Raw genomic sequence first — 23,710 nt, forward strand, 5'->3', positions numbered from 1 at the left:
GTGGTGCCGGCGGGAGGCGGCGTCGTCGTGCGCGGCTGCCCGGCCATGGAGGACGTGTGGGTGTTGGTGGCGGCGCGGGTGGGCGCCGTGTGGCTGGCGCTGGTGCTCGGGCTCATCGTGCTGCCCTCGGCGCTGGGCGTCTCGCTGGGCATCTCCGAGGCCTACATGTGGGTGCTGGTGAAGACGCTGGAGGTAGGCGGGGGGGGGCGGCTCCGGGCGGGTGTCCCCGGTGGGGTGTCCCCCGCGGGGGCTGGGCCTCGCTCCCCTTCCCGGCGCCGGTTTTATCCCCCGTGCCCAGGCGGGGTGGGCCGGCCGGGCACGGCTCCCTCCGGCCGCGGGGCGCGGGCTGGTGTGCGGGTCCCCGGCAGCGCTGCGGGGCTGGGGAGCCCCGGGGTGCGTCTGTGCCCTCGCCTCGGCCGTAGAGGAGAGGGGCTGGGCCGCCTCCTGCCTGGCATCACCTGTGCCCGTTTACGGTTTTGCACTTAAAGCCCTTGGGCAAAACTCGAAATCTCTTATTGATTTATCTGGTGGCTGCGCAGGCTCTGGCGTGTGCTCCTTGAACCCGCGAGAGGAGAGCGAAATAAAACCTTGTTACCTAAGGCTGTACCATGGCCTGGGCGCGGCTGTCACTGCTCGGGGACAGCTGTTCCCCCACCTGAGACAAATGATGCTGGGTCACGCTCTGGGACGGGTGTAAATGTCTGGCAGCACGCCTGGTGCCTGCGACGGCGGGTGCCAGGAGTGCTGATGCTCACAGATGCGGACTCCCGTCCAAGCGGAGCGTATCCAGCACCTCAGTTGCCATCTTTCCCTGAATTCTCTGGGGTAGCCAGTTTCTCGCTTTCTGCATGGGGCATATTTCGTATGTGTGTGAAAATGCTTCCTCTGAAGCTCTTGGTGGTGGGGAGGAACAGTGTTTTAAAATTGCTGACGAAAATGATCAGATTTAAATCTTTATGATGCTTTTCCCAAGGAGGAGGGGCACCCAAACCAACGAAGGAGGAGAAGTGAAATGAATCGCAGCATAGTCAGTGCTGTGTATACACCAGTATGTGACTGTGAAAAGTAGGGTTTGTATCATCTTTGAAGTTTTCAGACAAACTTTGTTCATGTACTTCAGTGCATTCAAGTTCCTTGGTGCTTAGCTAAAAAAAAAAACAGCACTTATTTAAATAGTATCTTTTAAATGCCTCAAGTTAAAATGTTTTAAGGCTTTTGGGTGAGAATGAATCTACTCCAAGTACTATCTGGGGCTGTGAATGGTAGGATGATAACTGTTAAGGGCAGAAGATGCAGTTGTTACTGGAAAAAAGCACAGGGTGAGGGGGTGAAGGTCACACTTGCCTGAGGGAGCAATCCAGATGTCCTAGTGAGATAGTATTATTTGGATGACTTGCCTTCACCTGTGATTAACCAGTTTGCATTCTTTCTTCTTAGATCACTAATCATTATTTTTTAGTGTCATCAAATGTTGTGACAAGGGGTGACTCAAAATGTTTTGGGCAGAAGTATGGAGAAGTGTCTGGCGGTGTGTGGACAGTGGTTAATTGCAAGAGCCTAAGGGAGGAAATAATTACTTATCTCAAGAGTTGCCATTACTTTTGTGTAAAATACTTTTAGGAATTACATGCCAGTGAGTATATTAAAAATTATATTAATATGAATTTATAGTGAACATAAATATTACATAAAATACTGTATCTATAAAAGAAAAGCCAATGAAAAACTGAAGTGTTCTGAGGAGAAGAGTCAGCTAAGGTGAACTTCCTACAGGAGAGTGAAGAAACTCAATCCACCTGGGTAGTCCATTTACCTCTATTTGACCTTGCTTTGCCTGTGAGTTCTTTGTACTCAGAATACCTGCATGAAGAGAATCTCTGAAAGGAAGTGTTTTGTTGTGAATGACTCCTGTTCCTTGGCTCACAGGTCTGCCTTGGTTAGAAGCCTGACAGAAACAAGCTGATTGCCAGCCATTCCAAGCAGCACCTGCAAGAGCACCTGACAAGATATGTGTTTTTGCCCCTGACTTTTCCCTGCCAAAATCACATTAACAGTGGAAAGTGCTAAATACACAGTTGCTGCCTGGGAGTCTGAAACTGTCTGGGGTTTTGAATCAAGCGCACAGGTTTTCTTCTGAGAGGAGTTTCCTGGCTGTGTGGAGTCAGAGGATGCTGCAGTCTCTGATGGGCTGAGGCCTTTTTCACAACAGTGGTTAACATAATACCTGCCTTAAGCTTCCTCTTCAGCTTCCAGCCCTGGATCTCCCAGGCAGTCTCCCTTGTCTCTTTGCCAGGAGGAGGATGGGCCCTTAGGCCTGCAGAGTCAGGATGGTGCTGCTACTGCTGCTGCTGCCACTGCTGCTGCTGCCTTTGTTGTCTCTTTGATGGGCTGGATCACAGGAACTGCAGAAAGTGGTGGCTGTTTGTGCACCCCAGCTGAATACCAAGTTGCTCTTTGGTTTTGCCTGCTTATATCCCACATGTTGGCATGTGGGAGGACATAGTGGGAGGACACACATTGGCATGTAGCAGGCACAGTGGGAGGACAGTGACTGTGGTTTGTTTCCTCCATGGCATCTGTTATCAGGTAAAAAAACATGTGCTTTTTTAAAGCTAATCTGCTGTGAGGGTCCAAGTCTGTCCCCAGTTCAGGGACTAAATAGATGGTAAATCTACAGTTCACTGTGGTACATGTGCTGGTCCACTGTCACGTCAGATGAAACAGCATATGAGTCTGTGGTGTTCTTCAGTTGTTATGCAGGCTGTGGTAAGGAGCCAAGTTGAGGTTAGCAGGACACTTGTGCTTGGATTTTTTTCCTGCCAACAAGAAAAAAATCTGTTTCGGCTTGTTTCAGGAGGGCAGAAGCCTGCTCCCAGTGCTGTAAGCATGGTCCAGGAAAAGGGATGGGAAAGCTCCTTTTAGGAACAAAGTGTTTTTGTACTTTGACCATCTGACATTTCTGACAAGGGACATCAGTTGGTGCACAATAGCTTTTTCTCTATGCTGAACTGCCTCAGCAAGATGCATGCTTCTAAGCAAAATGCAGTATGTACCGATGAGGATGTGCTTCTGTTGGCTTGCATCTGACCCCTAAGTACTGCACCAGGGATTACCAGCTTTGTATGGAGAATATAAGTAGATTTTTTCCTATGTGATAAGGGGAAAAAGAGTAGAAAATTGTGACCAGTTGTGCTAATACCAGAGGAATGAAGTGCAGCAGGCAGACCACTTGCTATTAGAAAGCCTGCTTCCCCTCAATCACATGGGTATTCCTTAAAGTACATTAACTTACTTCTGAATTGCCTTACCAAACTCAGCAGACTTCTAGGAAACTGCTCACTTCTGCCTGTGGCTTCCCTTTCAGTGTTAATAGAAGTATGGTTTTAAAAAACATCTCCAGCAGCTGTTCACCCCTACGAGGAACTAGTCTGGGCTAGTCACCTGCTGTGCTGATGCTTGTGAAATCGCTGCAGAAATCTTTCCTCCTGCTAGAACACTGGGGACTGCCTCTTGCAATCATCACAGCATGCTGCATTTCTCCCTGTTTGGTTTTCAACATCATCAGATAGCTTCCATTTTTAAACTTAGTGCATCTTCACCTCTCAGTCTCGTTTTTCCTCTATCTCAATCCGTTGCCTCTTTTATGAGCTCTAATATGGTTGGGGCTGGTGAAGGCCCTGCAAGCCATTCAAGCTGTCTTGCGAAGCAGTTGAGAAACACAGCCTTTCAGAGTCAGTTGTCTTTCCTTAAGGCCTATAGAGCAGCCATTGCCACAGAGCAATCTGTTTGTCTATTTTCATCAGTTTGTAGAAGGTCTGGAGGACTTGTTTAGACCGTGTGTCCATATATTTGGCAGTAGCAGTGAGACCCCTGCCCCCCAGTAATGATTTTTGCTTGACAGACTGCAGTTCAATTTGTTAAAACTAATTCCAGTACTTTGGTGTTTTTTCATTCTGCTGTTTTGTTTGTTTCTTTGTGGGTTTTTTTTGGTGTGTGTGTCTAGCTACCTAACACAGTAGGGTTGCTGTCAGCAACACTTTGTACAAATTGTTCTGCTTGATCTATCTAATGGGAATATGTTTCTTGTCTTTTTTAAATACAAGAAACGTGGTGCATGATGCTTGTGAAATATTAAGAAACGAGAAGGCCCGAGGGAAGTGAAATTATTGGGTCACATTTGTGTCAGGAAACAAACAACCTGGCTATTAACTAACATCAGATTATTGTCTATTTTTGGACTAATGGTTTGGTGATGACTGCAAACCCTTTGAAGGCACTGCCCTGCTCCCCAGTCTCTTGAGGCTCCTTGTGGGGCTTGCAGTTAGCAGAGAGAGCACTTCTTGTGTGGTTGGCTTTGCCTTCTGTAATGCACACCAGATGCTTGCAATCATAGGTGTTTTTCACGTCCTTTAACTGATCCACTGAGGTTTAATAGTGGCCCCTTTTAACAGAAGCAATTTCTGATAACTTATTATGCTGCCCTGCAGGGAATGTGCTTTTGCTGGACAAGAATGTAACTTTATTTGGTACCTAGGAGGTTTAAGCCCAAGTTACTTGTGTTGCAGGTGACCCTGGCAATATGAATGGACCTAAACTTGAGAAAAATATACCTGTGGGGGAAAAAGGGACTTTTCAGTGCCTGTGGTCAAACTAGAGATCGTGGCTGTGCAGGGTAGGTGGGATGGACTGTAATGTCCTGTTCCAGGTATGCCAGGCTGCAGCTTCTTAGGTTAGACATTTGGAAGAAGCTCTTTACAGAGTGAGTGATTGGGCTTTGGAATGGGCTGCCCAGGAACATGGTGGAGTCACTGGCCCTGGGGGTATTGAAGAGGAGACTGAGTGTGGCACTTAATAGACAAGGTGGTGTTAGGTCAAAGGTGATCTCAGAGGTCTTTTCCAACCTAGTTAATTCTGTGATTCTTCCCATAAGTCACTGTCAGGGTTGCATATGGTGCTGGGTGTAAGGGCGGGGAAGGGAAAAGGAGAAGATGTAAGCTGATAAACAGATGAATCATTGTGGGTTTTGACTGTTTCTTCTGTAACTCACTGGCCTCTGAAGCAAGCTTTGCTGACTAATGTCATTGCATGGTGTCAGTGAAGGCCTCTGTCTCTGTAATTGCTATCCTTCAAGGACTGCTGGGCAGAGGAGAATCTGAGAGCTCTGAAGTGAGAGAGTGGCTCTGAAAGCTGCCAGCTAAGATGGTAATGAGGAGCATGTCTTGGAGACATTCCTGATGTGAATGACGCATCCTTGTTTACAGAGCTTGGAACTGGCTTTTGGAATAGTATTTTAGCAAATTTGCTGCAGAATCGTGAATTATATTCCTGGCCCGTATTAACCTAGACCCCAGTCCTTTGAAGGCCTTTCTGTATGTTTACCACAGATTTAAAAATCAAGGCTCCTTGCACATAAGTAAGTTTTGCAGAGCTGGGGGTTATCCTCTGCTGTGGTTGCATCACTAATTAATGCAGCATCTTCCAGGTCAACAACTCTGATCTGAAACTGCTCTCAATTTCACAGCATGTGAACATTGGGATTCCTGATACTGTTGGTAAGCAAATGCTGTTAAAAAAATAACAGCAGCTGTATTCAAAGCTTGCCTTAAAGAGTTTGTGAAGCTGGCATAAAAGAAGCTGCTTGGCATTTTTGTTGCTGATGCCCTTAGTGTTTTTCTGTAAAGCCGGACTCTTGGTCTTTGGATACCTGTCTACCATGAAGTACCTGCTGTACAGGTCATGTGTGCAGAACAATTTGGAAAGGTCCTTGGGGGGGCAGATGTCCATCAGGATGAGAAGATTCATGGGAGATCAAGAGGACCTTTTGCCCTCACTCGGAAGTGATTGCTCCTCTTGATGGTGCTGATGCCCTCTCCTCACACAAAAGAACCCAGTAATTGGCATGCAGATTTTGCTGTGTTAAACAAGGCAGCATTGTGTGGGAGGTGCTATGAAACCTTTCTGTTGTTATTGAGGTTTGGAGAGACTCCAAGGAGGAGTACTCACCTAAACTAGCATATAAATTTTTGGCTCTCATCTGGCAGTGCCTTTAAATAGAGGAACACCAGTAGTCTAACTTCACATGACTACAGATTTCAGTTATCTCTCTACTTCTGAATAATCATCAAACATTGCTATTAAGCCAGAGATGATGTAAAGGTGGTAAATGAGGTGAAAGGCTAAGCTCCATTTGTTAGGGAAACAGGAGAAATCTCTGAAGTGTTCCTAATAACTTGACTTTTGATCCTAGCAAAGTATCTCTAGATGTGCTTTCATGAAACAATATGTCAAGCTTGTCTTTGAAGGTAGTTGTCTATTTGGCGACTGTCTTATCTGCAGTTAGGAAGGGTTTTTCACATCTCCTGTAAATAATGTGTGATTTTTGACTCTGAAGTCTGACTGTATCTTTCTCTAAGCACTGCATAAGTCCTGTATGTGTGGCAGTTGCTCAGTGATGTATATGTGAAATTGGTTTTGTTATTGTTGGTTCTTCTTTTTTTTTTTTTTTAAGGTGTTGATAAATTAAAGGCCTTTCCTAAGGGGATGAGGAGGGAGGCCTTTTTAGGGAAAAGTTGGTGTTTTCCTTACCTAGTGAAGTGTGGTATCTTCAGATTCTGCCTTGTGTGATTAGAACATCCAAGCTACCTTGTTGTGAACAGTTGGAATACTAAAATTTCAAAATCAGACTTGTGGTGATGTTTGTAGTTATGCGATCATGCTGCTTTCTAACTACATTTGTAGTTCTGTGGGTAGCCCCAGCTGCAGAACTGTTCTTAATCTGCTCAGGAGCCTGGTGTTTTATACTCATTCCAAAAAGCGTCCTCAAGAATCCCTACTAAAAACTTAGGTCTGCACCAAGTGTTTGAAACTACCTGCTCAGCACCAGCTCACAAGCTGGGAGAAGCTGCCTAGATGTTTGTCAATTTGGATAGATCCAGAAGACCTGCCAGTCTGCTTTTTGCTCATTTCCTGAGTGGAATGGAGGCTATGGCTTGTAATTGTTTCATGCTTTTTGATCTCTAATACACAAACACAGTATTTTCCCCTCTGTAGGATGGATCAGCTCACATTGTGATCACTCTTTGTAGCATAAAGTTGTCCTCTAGCATAGGAACCAGCTGAAACAGCGATGGATGGTACATATCCTTAGTTTGCAGGAAGGAAGGGAAATTACTCACACTGCTGCATGTGGTGTCTCTTTTGTTTTTCAACCTGGATATAAACACTCTTTTCACTTGATCAAAGTTCAGATTTTGGCCTTGATGATAGTGCCGTTATTTTGGGTGCCTGAGAATAAGTGGAAGAATTAGACGGTAAGTTAAGGTTAAGTAAAAATGTCTTGCTGCTTGGTTGCTGGAACATGCATATTTTCTGGAAATATGATGGATTGAGGGAAGAAGAAAGCTGACAGAGAGGACTTAAAGCTTGTTTGCTGTAGCATCTGGTAGATGTGGATCCTTGAATGCCCAAAGGCTCCTGGCAAAGAGGGGGAGCTGGTCTCATCCTTGCCTGTTTTATTATGTGTACTTAAATCACGTGGGAGACCTGGCACGGAACATAAAACTGCCTCAGCTATTGACTAGTGGAGCACAAGTCAGCTGTTCCCTGGAACGCTCTGCTCAACCTTTGTACAAGATGCCATGCTGGTGTCAAGCCTGGGGCAGCACTCCCAACTCCTGGGAAAGCATGGGTAGAGGGCAAAGGGAGCTATCTGCTCTAGTCTCTCTCTGCCACTGTTCCCTCCTTCCCCCCGCCAGGGTGGGCTGCTGCACCTTTCTGGAGTTAGATGAACCTGTGGAGCTAAGATCAGATGACTTAGGAAGAAGGAATGTACTTTTCTCAGTAGGGTTGATAAACATATCTGTGCAGTAGAAACTGACTTGAGTTACATGACCCTGTAATTTGTCTGCTTTGGGAAGAGTCCACTGCCTCCTTTGCATAGCAAAATAACAAAGGATACTGCAGTACAGTAGGATGTTGCAAGCTTTTGAACATTACAAAGGTGTGTCTCAATAACCTGTGTCCTTTTTGACACTGTTTAGCATGAACCCATAACTGCAGGGTTTCTGTAGCAAAAGCTTTGTGGGGGGACTGTTGCATGCTCTTTCTAAACACCAAGCAGAAAATGTTCTTCCAGGTTTTGATTACCCCTTTGAGAGAATTTGAAAGATGAAAAGTTATTTTTTCTGCTAGTGTGTTTGGCTGAGACCATTAGCCAAGTATGCTCTTTCTCTTCTATGTGATAAGTGACTTACCTGTTTGTGGAGATTTTACTTCATTGAATTCAGTGGTTCAAACTTGGTCAGAGAATGACTGTGTGTGCTGGTCTTCCTGTACCCCCAAACCTGTTTCATAGGAGAAATGTATAAATGACAGTATTGTGAATAGTTTCTTCACTGAACAGTATTTTAATTTGGTATCTCCCAGAACTTTTATGGTCATAACACTGCTGAGGATATTGTGTAGCCAGAAAGTACTGAGTTTCCTGGAAGAGCTATTGCCTTAGCAGCAGCAGAACGGAGCAAACAAATGACTATTGGTAGGGTAGGTTGTGATTCAGCAAGACTTGATACATGAAGCAGCACTGGCTCGTACTGGGAAGCTGTGTGGTGGAGATAATGCCATGAGTCAGGATGCTGACCTTCCAAAAGGGAACTGCATCTCCAAACGCCCCACGTCTTGGTTAGAGCGGAGAGGTGGAAAATGCATGGTTTATCTTTGGTCTGGGTCCTTCCTGTGCAGAACAGTGAGCGTCACCGGTATGCTGTTAAAAAAGTATGCTGCTTAAGTTGTTAAGGTTTGAACAGGATCTGATCTTCTCCTATGAGCTCATTTCTCCCAGATCCCCTGTCTGTCTTGAATATGCCTATTATATTCCTAGAAATAGTATGAAGTCCTGTGGAGGAGGAATTAATGTGCATAGTGGGGAGCCATAGAGTCAGCCCTCATTGGCTGAGCTTTCCATCCCTTAGCAAAGCTGCCGTGTAGGGAAAGGAAGGATCCAGGCAAGAAGGGCTACTCTGACATCACATGCTTTAGGGTGGAAAAGGGGGTGTAATTGTTAACTCAGTAAAAATGAAGCTGAGATAGCAGGGTGTAATAAAAGCACTCCGTGGAACTGAGTCAGATGAAGGTCAAGAGAGTCTTTTGCCCTGAGAACAGGTTAAACTGGCTCCAGCCTCACCGGGACTGGAAATGAGAGGAAATCTCCTAATTCTGGTGTGGTTCTGCCAGGGGGTTTTGCAGGAATCACAGCAGCTGGGAAGCTTTGACACTCATTGGAGAGCAGAGCTTACTTTATCACCTATTGCAATCTCATTCTCTCAGCCCACCTGCTGGAAAAGAGCAGGTTAACCCAGTGAGCTGGCAGCCCCTCCCAAGGGCAGGAGAAGGGGCTCTCTGCAGTTGTATCAATAGAGCTGGGGATTTGGCCTGTTCCTCTGCTGCTCAGAGCTCTAAAATGAGAGCTGAGAGAGTTGGGGCTGTTCAGCCTGGAGAACAGGTGGCTCTGGGGAGACCTTATGGCATCTTCCAGTATGTAAAGGGGGCTTACAAGAAGATTGGAGAGGGACTTTTCACATGGGCATGCAGTGATAGAACAAGGGGGGATGGCCTTAAGCTGAAAGAGGGTAGGTTTAGATTAGTTATGAGGAAGAAAGTCTTTACTGTGAGGGTAGTGAGGCCATGGCGCAGGTCGCCCGGAAAAGTTGTGGATGCCCAGTCCTTGGAGGTGTTCAAGACGAGGCTGGATGAGGCTCTGAGCAACCTGGTCTAGTGGAAGGTGTCCCTGCCCATGGCAGGGGACTTTGAACTAGATGAACTTGAAGATCCTTTGAAAATGCCAAGAAATGAGCAGTTTAGAGTCAAATAGAATTTTTGGTTTGTTCAGCTTGGAAAAATCTTGGGTGCAGTCCTTTTTTGTCCTGGACTGCATTTAAATGAAGCTTCCTGTGACTGCAAATGTTGTCTTGGTATTTAGTGGAATTAGCTGTGTGCAGGCCTTAGTTTGACTTAACCCACTTAGGACTTTCTTTTTCTTCAGTATGGTGAAACTACTCTGGCTAAGTTGTGATGTGTCTGTCAGCTCTGTGAACATTCTGTGCTGTGTGTTCAAGGGGTGTTGTCTAGCTCAGCTCCTGGAGCTTCCCATGCAGCCTGGATTTGCTGGCTGGTGTGCAAGTAGCAAGGCTGACAGAGGCCTTTCAGGCTCTTGGTGGCTGTGTCTGAACTGGCACCAAAGCTCTGAGGTGGCTCTCTGAAGACTGACAAGCACAATTGGGAAGTACTGACTAGCAATGAGTGTTGGAGGGGGGCTTCTGGTGGTTTTTGTTTGTTTGCTTTTTTCTTTCTTTGTTTCTTCATAGGAACTGTGTATGGGTTTGGGTTTGTGAACACATCTGAGGAAGATGGGTGATGATTACCTGGTGTAGATATTCTTTGAACATAACAACCTGTCTTTGATTAACTGTTGCTTTTTTTTTTTTTTAGGTGACTTTTCTTCCTTGAGTGAATACAGCATTTGTGAAATTAATGTTTTCTTTCTGTTTGACAGTGGGCCACTATACGGATAGAAAAAGGTGCCGAAAAGCCACAGCCACAGATATCAAAGACTCCTGCTGCTAATGGTGAGAGCCTGGGGTCAAGTCAAATTAATAAGACTGATGTTCTAAAATCAGAGTACTGAGTCCTTTGCAAATGAATTAGTTAGATGTGTGCATGAGAGAACTGGAAAAGAGGTGGGGTGGGTACACACTGACTGTTGTGGTTTCACCCCAACCAGCCTCCAAGCTCAAAGCAGCCTCTCGCTCACTCCCCCTCCAGTGGGACTGGGGAGAGAACCAGAAGGGTAAGAGGTAGAGCATTTGTGGGTTGAGATAAAGGCAGTTTAGTAGGGAAAGCAAAAGCTGCACATACAAGCAAAGCAAAACAAAGAATTAATTCACTGTTTCCCACAGGCAGGCAGGTGTTCAGCTACTTCCAGGAGAGCAGGGCCCTATGGCGCTTAACAGATACTTGGGAAGACAAACGCCATCACTGCAAATGTCCCTTCTTTCCTCTTTTTTCCTTCCACTTTATATACTGAGCATGATGCCATATGGTATGGAATATCCCTTTGGTCAGTTGGGGTCACCTGTCCCGGCTGTGTCTCTTCCCAACCTTCCATGCACCTCCAACATCTTCAGCAGTGTAACAGTACGAAAAGAAAAGGCCTTGGCTCTGTGTAAGCCCTGCTCAGCAATAACAAAAACATCTCTGTATTATAATTACTGTGTTCAGCACAAATCCAAAGTGCAGCTCCATACCAGCCACCATGAAGAAAATTAACTCTACCCCAGCTAAAACCAGCACTCTGATACATCTAATTGTTTTGCAATGCTGCTGTTCCTGCAGGATGAAATGCTGTTTTTACTGGCTTGTACTGAATGGTTGAAAAACAGAGGATGAGGAAGTGAAGTGTATGAAATAACATTAAGTTTAACAAAACAAAGTAAAGTGTAAGATGGAGACCATCCTCAAACTTGATGGAAGTTTTCAATTTTAAATATAAGGTTGATTTTTATCTTTAAATCTCTTTAAGTCACTTTCTGCAGGGTTGCTGGCCAGCTATCTCAGTCCTAACAGCATCAGAGTACACTGAAAATATTCTCTGAGGAGATCTGAATGTTTATTGGACAGTACTTTTCTTTTCCAAGCTCAGTGCTTTCTTGTTGTAGGGCTGCCAGATTAAAGTGTGTGGTGTTATACTCATTCCCCTTTTTCAGTCTGCTTCTATTGGCCTTTTGCCCCCTGGAGTTTATATCAGTGTTTGTCAAACTTTTTACATTCCTTGTCTGTAGAAAGACAGCTGAAAAATTGCTTCATAATTCTTCCTTTAGCCTAATTTTGAAATTGTTTTTTTTACTATGTCTTAACCCATAGTCTGTGTGAGTTGTAGTAGGTCAGTTGGTAGGCTGTAGTAGGTCAGAGTTGGCTGTAAGACTTTGGAGCTGTGAGAGCAGTCTGAGTTTGCCTAGGAAACAGGAGAAGGCTCAAAAGGCATTGTGGTCTGCAGTTGGTTTCCTCCTGGTTCTTCCTGAATGCCTCAGTATTGCTAATCATTTGCTTGGTTTTGACAGCTTTTGGCAGCATTTTCTATGTGCTCCCTCATTAGGCAGCACAGCTGGAAACAGGCCCAGCTTGCCAGTTAGTAGACTAGTCAGTTGTTACCTGATTCTAGGAATTAGCTCATGCAAACACGAGGCAGTAATGGGGTCTGAATTGCTGAACTGGTTGTGTGTGTTTCATCTCCAGAGGAGTATCCTTATCAATACTGTAAACACTGGTATCTTACTATCTGCAGGCCAGGCATGAAACAGGCTTCGATGGTAGCAGATGCAAGTGTCAGCACCTGTAATAATAAACTGGAGATACTGCCCAGCAGCTCTTAAAACAGCTTAAAACTTGTCTTATTTAATTGCTGACTTTAAAGTGGCTGAGGAAAAGTACATCCTATTTCACTCACCAGTGTCCTGACAGTTGTGGGGTATTTCTGGGGGATGGCAGGGGAAGGCAAGGTCCTTCCAAATAATGTCAGTGCCCTGTTAAGCGCTTCACAGGCTGTCAGTGATGCAGCAAGATACCTGTTTTCTTCTTGTAAGGCTGATAGTGCCCCATCATGCCATGGGTCAGTGAAAGGGCAAGAGATCCAGCTGTGCTGCTTCAGTTGTGCAGTAGGAGATTTTGTCTTCCTAGACATCTGGTCATTCTCACACGTAATTATTTCTTCTCTAGGAAAGAAAAGTAAAGAAAGAGGTCCCATTAGTAGATATATCAATGAGCTATCTTTCCAAAAAACTCCAAAAAGCTGTTTGTCTTGTGCATGACTGAGGGGTGTATAGTGTTAATATGTGCCATGGTTCAGAACCTGGACTAAAATGCATGTACTCCACTATCTGGAGCAGCATCATTGATAGTAAAAATGGTCTGAGATAATTCATACAGATGATTACATGGGGGCTGTGTTCAGGTGGTCTTCTGTATGGGAATACAGAATTGCAATGGTGGCCTGAAGCACCACTTTTTAATGTCCTTTTTATATCTGAAATAAAAGATGAAAACCTTTCCCCACTGTAGGTGGCTCTTTATGCAGGAAGCTAGTCTTAACTGTTACTTATTGAGAAGATGTGGGAAGCAGGGGAGATATGAAGCCTGCTGTGCCAAGCCATGCTCTGTGTGTTGCTCTTGGGAGTATTTTAAGCGTAGGAATAACTGACTTGTAATTAGGAGACTGGATTCCTGTATGTGGATGAAAGTGCTGGAGGGTCAGGGCAGGTGTAGATCTAACAGTGCATTATATAAGTTGGCATCCCCTGAGGTGACAAAACACGAGCAGGCAGAGAGGCCCAATTGCATTACACAATATTTACTGAGGGAGGAGAAATTCCTGCTGATAATGAGTTACAGAGTAGTTGATAAAACAGGGTAAAGGTAAATGTTTGTGTGTATGCATGTGCATGTTAAGTGTTGTAAGGGAGTGTGTATCACCTTTTCCATCTTTCCTGACTATCCAGTCATCACTGAGTTGGGTCAGGGTAGGAGGGAGCATTGCAGATGCATGTGCAAGGGCAAGTTTTCCTGTTTGCAGGCAGAGCAAAAATGTTCTTCCCAAACACCTTAAAATTGTGTCCGTGAATAAAAAAAAAAAAAAAGACAAAACTATGAGTGAGCTCAACTGAGGAGACACCACCTTCCTCTGCAGTACCAAACTCAGTGTATTTCCCATCTCTTGGCAGAAGTGGCAGCCACTGCCCCTGCACTGGTGCTGTGATAAGGAATAGTCCAGGGAGAAACATAGTTGCTTTGGGCAGTTACCTGGTGCCGTCACCTCAGGGTGCCTCTATGTTAGAAAGCAGCATGTCTGTGCTGGAGCCAATGGTAGCTCTTGGCTGAGCAGGTAGCTGGAGGCTTGATGTCTATCTCATTGCAGCTGAATAACCAGCTCTCAGCTCTGTGTGGGTGTTGGCTGTGTTGTCTTCAAGCTGGTGGGTTTAAAAAAGACAAAAATGCTATTAAGTCAGTTTTGAAAATTACATTTAGTAAAAGAAAAGTTTAAGCAAATAATGTTAGTAGCATCTACTCACTGTGTAGTATATACTTACTGTGTAAGTAGACAGTGTCAAATTTGAGCCTGGTATAATCAGGTGACCTAGAGTATGTGAGCTTGAAGGCTTGGAACTTGTGCAGCAACCCTGAGTAAAGCTGCTGCTGTGGCTTTTTGTTTGGTTGAGAGTGATGTTGGCTGTTCTCCTGTGTAGTGCTGTCTTTGGCAAGCTCAACTCTGCCCATGGCCAAGGATTAATGGCCATTAAATGTTCCTTCTGATTACAAGACGGCTAAGTACATGACCAGAGCAGCATGTGTTACCATTCTGTTCATAATACCTTGGTGTGCTGCTGAGATCCTGGCTTGGAGTAGCTTGTCCCAGGGCTGGTGCATGGAGGTGTCATGTGACAAGGACAGTGCAGGCTGATGAGGCAAGACAGTACAGCTGTGCTCTCTCAGCTTGCCAGCAGATAATCTTGAACCCTGGGCTGGTTTCAGCCAAGAAGTTGTAGCCAGGTGAACCAGATGCTTAACAGGTGCTGAACCAGAGTCTGGATGTTCCTACTTCTGGCATCTGGAGAGAAGAGTGATACTTGTGTGATGGGTGCTGGAGAGTTCCCCTGGTTTTTTGCCTATGACCTGCCTCCAGCAGTGTGGAGCAGACAGGTTGGACTGATTTGCCTACTGTCCTGGATGTTTCAAAGTTTAGAGGTTTAAGGGACTGACTGAGAGAAAAATTGAACCACAAACTAGAGCTCTGATTTGGGTTTAAAATACAACACAAGTGTAGTTTATTCTGGTGAGTGTTTGATGTGATGCATGCTTGTATAATTTAGATCCTGAAGGGCATGTGGTGTGCCATTTTGGTGTGCCATATTAATGATTTATATTTGTAGGCTTGTGATAGGATGATGCGGTGAGGTGGTGTGGTGGAATTGGAAGACATGGCTGCCAGGTTCAAAGCTGAAGGTGCTAATAGGTTTTGTTTCAGTGTGACATCTCCTGGATGTTGTTCTTTAGCATTTTCCTCAGTAATTAGTGGGCCTTGCATCTTGGAGCTTCCTATGTTATCCCATATGTATGCTACAGTGCAGTACAAAGATTTTCCATATCACTTGTAATTTAAATGTTGTGTGTGATTTGCACGGCAAATATGTTCAGAGTTTTTCTACTGGCAAGACTTCATTGGGATGCAGATTTCCTACAAAAAACACTTTATACAATGTGGAAAGTTCTTAGTAACTCGAAGAAGTTGGTGCTACGTCCTTTCCCTTTTTTATCTCAATATGGAAGCACAAGGATTATGCAATTTGTCTGTCAGAGGATGTCTGACAGAGTGGCAACCTGAACTTGGACCTCTGTAATCCAAGTTGAGTGTCTCAGGGGATGGTTGTTCTGGTGAACTGTTACTCTAAATTTCTTCAGTCATCAGTTTCTGGAGCCAGACTTGCTTACCAGAAAGCAGTTACTTGATCTTTTTATTTAGCTTACACAATTTGTCCTTGCCTTTAAAAGCCCTAGTGAGAAATTGGAGGTTATCAGACCATAAGTATAAAGAGTGAAAAGAGGGGAGGAGAAGAGGGAATATTTCTTATTGCTACTGCAATTCTGAACTGTCCAGGTTTCTCGTCTTTTGCCAGGCATTACGTGGTCAGAGTTCAACTGAAACACAACTGAAGTAAATTATAGTAAGGCACCTCTAGGCATGACTTTGTTTGATATGTTTCTTTGTTTGATTTTAACTAAAATAAAAAAATTGTGTGGTTACTTACAGGAAAGACTTGTACTGTGAAGGGAGGAAGGTGCATTTGGTTCAAAGCTGGTCCATGCACAGTGTTGTGGTCTGGGGCTTTGGCAAGTAACAGCAGAACACATTTCAGCTGAATGTGGCTGAGGGACACCACAATATAAGATGGACTTAGGGAACAGGAAAGCCTCCATTGAGAAGAATAAATGCGTACAAATATACAGAGCACAGAAGGGAATGTAAAGGACAAGGTCTTACCTGGTTTCTTCTGAAAGCATAAAATTGTCTTGGATAAAGTTGCAGAGTTGAGAGCATGTTAGATGGTGGGAAAGGGTTAGTCTTCTTGCTTCATGTTCAGTAGGCAACAGAATTTGATGTATTTTCTGCTCAAGGAGTAGATGTGAGGAAGGGGAGCTGGAACTGGCCTACTGAAGAGTATGGTGTGTTCAACTACCCAGCTGATCTTGCTTTCATAGGAGGGGTTCTGAAAGTCAGTTTATCTCCTTGGGTAATGCAGAGTGACAAGTGATTCGGAGAATTGACTGTTAATTCACAGAATTATTTCCTCATGTGGTTACCATTTCCTTCCCAAGGTATCATTGAAAGAATTGAAACGTCTATGGAGGAAGAAATTGCACGTCTGAATGAAGTGAATTACGAATTCTCTGACATCTTCTACTTCTGTAGAAAAGGATTTGAGGCTATTGTGGATGATGCAGTCACCCAGAGGTTTTCCTCAGAAGAGCTGCTCTCCTGGAATCTCCTGACGAGGACTAATGTCAACTTCCGTTACATCAGCCTGAGGCTGACTATTGTGTGGGTCATTGGGGTTGTAGTGCGGTACTGCTTCCTGCTGCCCCTACGGTAAGCTCCTGGGTGCTGATGGATTTTGGCAGCCTGGGAATGCATAAATTTGTGTTTTCTTGGTAAATGTCATCTCAGCTTCTTTTAGTCGAAAGGCAGCATTGGCAGATACAGAAGATTAACCTGCTTAAAGACTCCTTTTAATGGTTAAGTTGCCATTCGGAATACTTTTATCTTGCCATTCACTGTGGAGAGTAGATTAGGGCTAAGTGATCATCTTTCCCTGGAATTCTTCTCCACACTCATGTGTATTGGCAGTATAAATATAGGGTGGGTGAGCTGTAAAGCTCCCTTATCTGTATCTGAATCTGCTGCCTTTGCTAGACCATGATTTTGAGCAACAGGTCAGGGGATTGCTGAGTTAGCGAACTGTATAAGTTGGATATCTGAGGAATAATTGAATTTCTGCAATCCCCTTCTATTTTGTAGCGAGAAAGTGTTGTTACAATGAATAAAATACTTATTTTGATTTAATATCTATGTTGTGTGTAGCATTACCCTCGCTGCCATTGGGATTTCGTCAATGATTGTGGGAACAACATTGGTAGGCCAGCTGCCAAACAGCAGGTAGGTACTGCATGTAAAGGATGAACTTGCCAAGTTGCATCAGTGCAAACAACTGAAGATGGGGAGTGGACAGATTTTACAAACAGACTACTGATAGTCCACTTGAACCACAAATTTGTGACCTTGCTTTTAGTGGCATTTTGATTTCGGGCTGAGGTTGGCTTCTTGCCAGGCTTGGCACTGAGATCTCTAAAGGGCTTCTCACGCTCTCAGGAGAGACTCAAAGGGAGTGTTGTAGCAGAGGTAATGGTGTTGGGGTGGAAAACATCCAGTAAGGAGATTACAGCCTTGCCTAGATAAGTGACACCAAGAGTATGATATATCTTGGCTGAGCTGCAATAACAAGTGAGTGGTAGAACTGGGAATATCCTTCTGTGCTCCAGAACACCAGGAAAATTTCAATCCTGAGTTGTGTTGAGTAGGCTGGAGAATATTGTATGTGTGTCTAGCTGCTTTCCAGGATGCTCCAAATATCTGTGATTTCTTTCAGTGTGAAAAACTACCTGAGTGAATTGGTCCACCTCACGTGCTCCCGCATCCTCGTCAGAGCTCTGTCTGGTACCATCCATTATCATAACAAGTGAGTGACAATAGCAGAAGTGTGTGTATACTTCTGTGTGTGTGAGCATCCCATTTGAAACGGGGGCTGCTCTTTTTTTACCTGCAAGTTAATGTCACACTAGATGCTGAATCACCTGGCAGCTTTATGGAACTGTTGTGTGTGTAATGTGATGCTCAGTGCACTAGTAGTCTAACCAAAAAATATGTACTTGCAGGGAAAACAGACCTAAGAAAGGAGGAATTTGTGTTGCCAACCACACATCACCGATAGATGCAATCATTCTGACAAATGATGGATGCTATGCAATGGTATGAGCAGATCCATTATGACCACAGCAGAGGGAGAGGAGGGACCATGAGAGGGAAAGATTGTGGGGTATTGGTTGTGGACTTCAGTATTAAACTTTCATGGTTTAGAGATATCTACTTGAGCACTAGTGTTGAAGTTGGTCTACAATTTACATGCTGGTGAAGTTGTCCTGGCAGTGTCAGTGCTAGGCTCTTCATCTGGTGAACTACTTGGGATACACTTCCCTGTGTGCACCTAGGTCCTCTCAAGTGAATGCAGTTTAACAGTTTTGTGGTTGCTGCTCGATCATGGTTTGCAGTCTCCAGTGCATTTGGGGTTTTTTTTAAGAGGGATGGAGAAGAGGAGGTTCTGCTTTTCAAGTGTCTTAGATGCTGATGTGCCTTGCTGGGCTTGCAGGTTGGCCAGGTTCATGGTGGGCTGATGGGAGTCATTCAGCGAGCCACGGTCAAGGCCTGTCCTCACGTCTGGTTCGAACGCTCCGAGATCAAGGATCGCCATCTAGTGATGAAAAGGTGAGGCGTGGGATGGTGTGTCTCTGCTACCTGCCGGTGCCAGACTCCCTGGAGAGTCACTGGACAATCAAAGACCCAGACGAGGGGTTTTTGGAGTGAGTTCCAGGGGTGGTATGCAGGAAACTGGATCACTCAGAATGACCTGAATAAGCTTGTTTGTGTGGGCTTTGGTGCAGTAGACTGGTCAAAATGTCAGGTGCCAAGGTCACCCACGAAGGCTTGAAAAATTTATACAGGGTAACATGGATGAGCCCAAAAGTTCTGCTAAGGTCTGAATAGCGGACTGTCACAAAACATCTCAGTTGGGTAGCCATCAGCATAATAACTAATGTCTGGTGAATTCAGATATACATTTTAAAAGGATGGGAAGATATTTAAATTTTGGGATTTTCTGTTGAAGAGAAATACTGATCATAAAACAGGCTTTCTGTGATATAAACTCTCAATTTCATTTGAAATTGTGAGCCACTGGAAATACCAAGCTTCACTTGTTTGGGTGAGGGGCAGAACGTGTCTAGTTATAAGAATGAGCTGCTTACAAAAAGTGGTTTTCTGCAGAATGTCACCAAAGGCATACCTGTGGACACAGTAGTACAGGGATAGAAATTCTTCCTAATTTTTGAAGAACTTTTAGGTTAATTTTGACAGGTTAACAACTTTACCACCTCTTATTTGCCTCTGCACAGCAGGACAGCTTTGCCAAGTTATCCAAGTGTTATTCAAATAGTGTGATCTGTAGGCATTTAGGAACCCACTTCTTATGAAATCTGCTGTTAAGTAAGCAGAACCTGGATGGACCACTGCACAATTTTTTTTTTCTTACGTGGGTAATTTCTTGAAGGTTGAGTTGATCAGAGTTAGTTGGACTGACTTAATGGCATACATTTGTTGGCTTTCCTGACAGTCATTAATAAAATAATATAGAGGAAGGAAAACAGGATGTTGCCTCAGTGTAATGCACCATGGGCCTAAGGGGTGGCTTGCACAAAGCTTCAGTGTTCTTATAAACAGAAAAGCAAGTACAAATTAGTGTCTAGTAAAAGCCTTTGCTTTCAAACAAATACATAATATGTAAAGATATTTTTAATGCACCTGCCTGGGGAAAGAAGACTGGAAAGGAATTGTCTTTTAAGCTTTCCTTCTGCTTTTACAGACTCAGGGAACATGTGGCAGATAAAAGCAAGCTTCCAATTTTAATTTTTCCAGAAGGTAAGAGCTGAACTACTTATCTCCATTCAAAGTAGATGTCATCCCTGTTCTCTTTCCATGGCTTCTGCTGCTCAATTGTATCTTCACCCTTGCCATAAACTTGGTTAGGGCATTCCTATTTTTCATCTTTCATATGAGATTATGTGGAGACAACACAATACTGTCTCTGGCTGTTGGTTCTCCTGGCAGAAGCTCTAGGCAGAAGAATGGGAAGATTGTTTATTTTGCCCTGTGAATATCAATTCACTGTCCTACAGACTTAAATTCAGCATTGTGCTTTTTGTCTCACATGCATTTGGGCTTTATTCAGGGAGTCAGTCACAAGGCAAAGGATAAAAGTAAGGAGGGGAGAGATGCTTAAGTTACACTCCCTGAGGAGCAAATGCAGGCCTTTATGGGCAGGACCTGTATGTTGATACAGTGTTGCTACTGAAATGTGGTAGGCTGTGTGGAGCAATGACTTTATCTTCTGGACAGGCACCTGCATAAACAATACATCTGTGATGATGTTCAAAAAGGGGAGCTTTGAAATAGGAGGAACGATCTATCCTGTTGCAATCAAAGTAAGTGGAAAAAACTGGCTGCTAAATTTCAAAGTTTGGGATCTGTTTTTGTCTGGGTGGCAGGAAGCTGTCTCAGTACAGCTGCTGTTGAAGGCACAGTAGCTCTGGCAACTGGCTGTGTGCTGTGGATAACTCCTGGAGTAAAAGTGGCTAAAATGAAAGTGAAGTCCTTTGGCCTATGGAACCTGGCTGGTAGTCCCTGATGGGATCAGCTTCTTCCTCCAGAAGGCTGAAAGGGAGGGAGATCCAGCCAGTCCCTCCCAGTGCTGAAGGGAAGAGAAGTGTGCTGCTTGCAGCAGACTTAGACTGTTTTGGCTGTTCAGGCAAATGGGTGATGCCTGCTGCTGGTTCTGTCATGTAATCACAGATCCGGGAGGCTGTGATGGTCTGTGGGGAAGGGGTTTTATGATTTGTTTTTTGTGATCCTTTGCAGTATGATCCTCAGTTTGGAGATGCATTCTGGAACAGCAGCAAATACAACATCGTGAGCTACCTGCTGCGAATAATGACAAGCTGGGCCATCGTTTGCAACGTGTGGTACTTGCCACCAATGGTTAGAGAGGTAATCTAGCATCTGGCTGACTAATTGCTATTTAAGAACTTGACTGTGTCTGCAAGGGTCTTTTTACTCTTTTTCCCCAAAACCTCTACCTACCCCATGCCCCCATATCAGAGTTTTGTATTGGATTTTTGTCAGTGTTGACTGATGTATGACTGGACTTAGCTTTTCCTGATGCAGCTTGGTACCATCACAATAGTGTCAATGTTGCATCCTGCTGGATGCAATTTCTCCTAGTTTCAACACTTTAGAGGAAAAATTAATTAAATTATTACCACAAGGGGACATCAGATTGTGATGTTGGCATGATAAGGGACAAATCATTTGGCAGTGAGCTAATTTGATGAGGCAGCAGATAAAAATGTTATTAAAGCCTGTTTCAATTCGCTTCTTTCTGCTTTGATTATGTTGAATTTATGACCCTTGAAGGAGGATGAAGATGCTGTTCACTTTGCCAACAGAGTGAGATCAGCCATTGCTCGCCAAGGAGGACTGACTGAACTTCCCTGGTGAGTAATGCCATCCTTGTTAGACTTCATGGACTTTCTGTTAGTTTGATTGAGAGGTGCCTCCACCCTTAGCTTTGTGACAGATAACATTCGACATCACTTTATTTCACTCTGGAGAAAGCAAAGGAGTAAATCCACATGCACGTATGTGAAAGTAAAAATAAAGATGCACAAAGTCTTTGGAGTGTGTAACATGGAATGATTTTCACCTGAAGGCTTGATGGTTTTGGAGCAGCCCATTCACAGTTGTTCCTCATGTCGAGACTTCTGCTGTGATTAAGCAGCAGAAGTGAAGTTACTTGTCAAGCCTGAACAAAAAATGGGGCTTGAGGCTTTCTGCTCTGACTTTCTCATGTCCTACTTCAGTAAGTGGCAGTACAATGCCTAGATCTCATATGAAACAAATTCGAGAGCAAGATTTTGATGAAAAGAGTGGGCAAATAGATTCAACTGTGAGGCCCAGCTGGCCCTCTGAATGATGTTAAGGCAAGAGACAACTATGGTGTTGCACAAGATTGACTTCCCCTACAGGCTAGGGAAGCAACATCCCAGATTGCCAACAATTTCTATTGTAGGTACAGCCTGTTACCAACTGAGTAGGCTGCTTTAGTGAGCTAGACTCAAGATTTGGACTTCATGCAAGTTGTGGCTTAAGGTAAAGGTTTTAATAAACATGCTTAAACTTGGATGTTATAGAAGTTCTAAAGAAAATCCTTTAATAATAATATTTTAGATTTAGACTCTACAGTTAATGTAATGCATAGTTTGATAACAATAGTCATAACAGTCCTGATGGGTTACTTTTCCCTCTTGCTCTATTTCAGGGATGGAGGTCTGAAACGAGCGAAAGTCAAAGATACTTTCAGAGAAGAACAGCAGAAAAACTACAGCAGGATGCTAGTGAGAAATGGATCCATAGGAAGCCTGTCTGCAGGAACAGAGTCAGACTGAATGGTGGTTCTTGAAAGTTAACTTTGCACAACCAGCCTTAGCAGGAATAATGTTTTTTAATTAAAAAAAAGGACAAAAAATAGAGCAAGACAACAATAAAACCCTTCATGACGTGTATGCATATTCTCTGTATGGCTGGTGCAGAGCCTGCCAAGGACAGTGTCTCTGTATTCCTCCTCATTCACTCTTCTCACTCTCCTACCCCTCCCCATCTTTATGTGATGATGCACTGCAGCTCCTGGTATTCCTGAGCTGAATGCCAGCAGAGTTTAAGAGACACAAGGAAAATAGCACCCCAGTTTTTCTGAGTTTGTAAGGATGAAGGGAAATGCACTGAACAGATGCTGTCAGGAAAACTGGTTGTGAAGATACCTCTTGTTTATGGTACACTGAAGGTTTAAACATAACAAAATGTTGTCTTTTTTTTCCCCAGTGGTTCACTGAGTTCTTGTTGTAGGTTTTTTTAAAATAACATGTTTTAGGATATTGTCAGAACTGTAAGATTCACTCTTGGGTTAGCTTGCACCTGGATGTGCAAGGAGGGAATGGAAGCAAGGGCTGCAGAGACCCTAAAGGATGGGAAAGGAGCTGCCCTGCCAAAAGCACAGTTCATGGCCCATGAGGAATTTGATGGCCTTACAACATGGTATCACCTTTACTGAGAACTGCTACCTGAGGGAAGATAAGGGGGCAAGTCCTTAATCTCCCTGCCTACTGCTATTGTTGAAATTGCTTTCTTGAGCTCTGAAACTGTAAAGGTAAGAGACAGGAAACAGTTGGATAATGAATTTTTATGAAGTGGATTTTCAAGAGAACCCTTCTGCAAAAATTGCTGCTGGTGGCTTAAAGTTCTCAAGAGAACCACTCCAAAACCACATTTTGTGTTTTCTGGGCTAGCAATAGCTACCACAACTATAAACATAGACTCTGTAAGTCACCTATGATACAAGATGCGGCATGTCCAAATATGCAACATATTGCTGTCTGAATGTAATGAAAAATAAATTCTATATTTCTAATGGGTCTGTGTGGCATTTATACTGTTCTCTAAGTGTATGTAATTAAAACAGTTATACTTCTTGAGAACTTAACGTTAGAGTTATGGAAACTTCAGTCGCTGACATAAAGGATCAGTTGTAGTTGAGCTCTACCTGATTTCTAACCTGACTTTTTTTCCTATTTTCCCTCTCCTTGGACTCTATGGCTTGGTGTTTATCCTTTCTTTTCGAAGCAGGAGTGACTCCTCATACAGACTGAACTTGAAATTACAGCATGAAGC

The 23,710-nt window shown here is 44.0% G+C and overlaps 1 protein-coding gene across 1 annotated transcript; it reads left to right on the top strand.

Annotated features, from left to right (window-relative positions):
- Positions 1–23,469, top strand: LOC127472017 (glycerol-3-phosphate acyltransferase 3). The gene is made up of 12 exons (XM_051789597.1): positions 1–192; positions 10,550–10,622; positions 16,420–16,690; positions 17,183–17,257; positions 17,748–17,837; positions 18,034–18,127; positions 18,525–18,640; positions 19,794–19,849; positions 20,327–20,412; positions 20,846–20,974; positions 21,401–21,480; positions 22,305–23,469. The coding sequence occupies exons 1-12, from the start codon at positions 46–48 to the stop codon at positions 22,429–22,431; spliced, it is 1,344 nt and encodes a 447-aa protein (XP_051645557.1). The 5' UTR covers positions 1–45; the 3' UTR covers positions 22,432–23,469.
- Positions 23,470–23,710: the final 241 nt, after the last annotated feature.

Source organism: Manacus candei, unplaced genomic scaffold (genome assembly GCF_025592945.1).
Source record: "Manacus candei isolate 608988 ecotype Guabito, Panama unplaced genomic scaffold, ASM2559294v1 h1tg000028l, whole genome shotgun sequence".
NCBI classification, from domain to species: Eukaryota; Metazoa; Chordata; class Aves; order Passeriformes; family Pipridae; genus Manacus; species Manacus candei.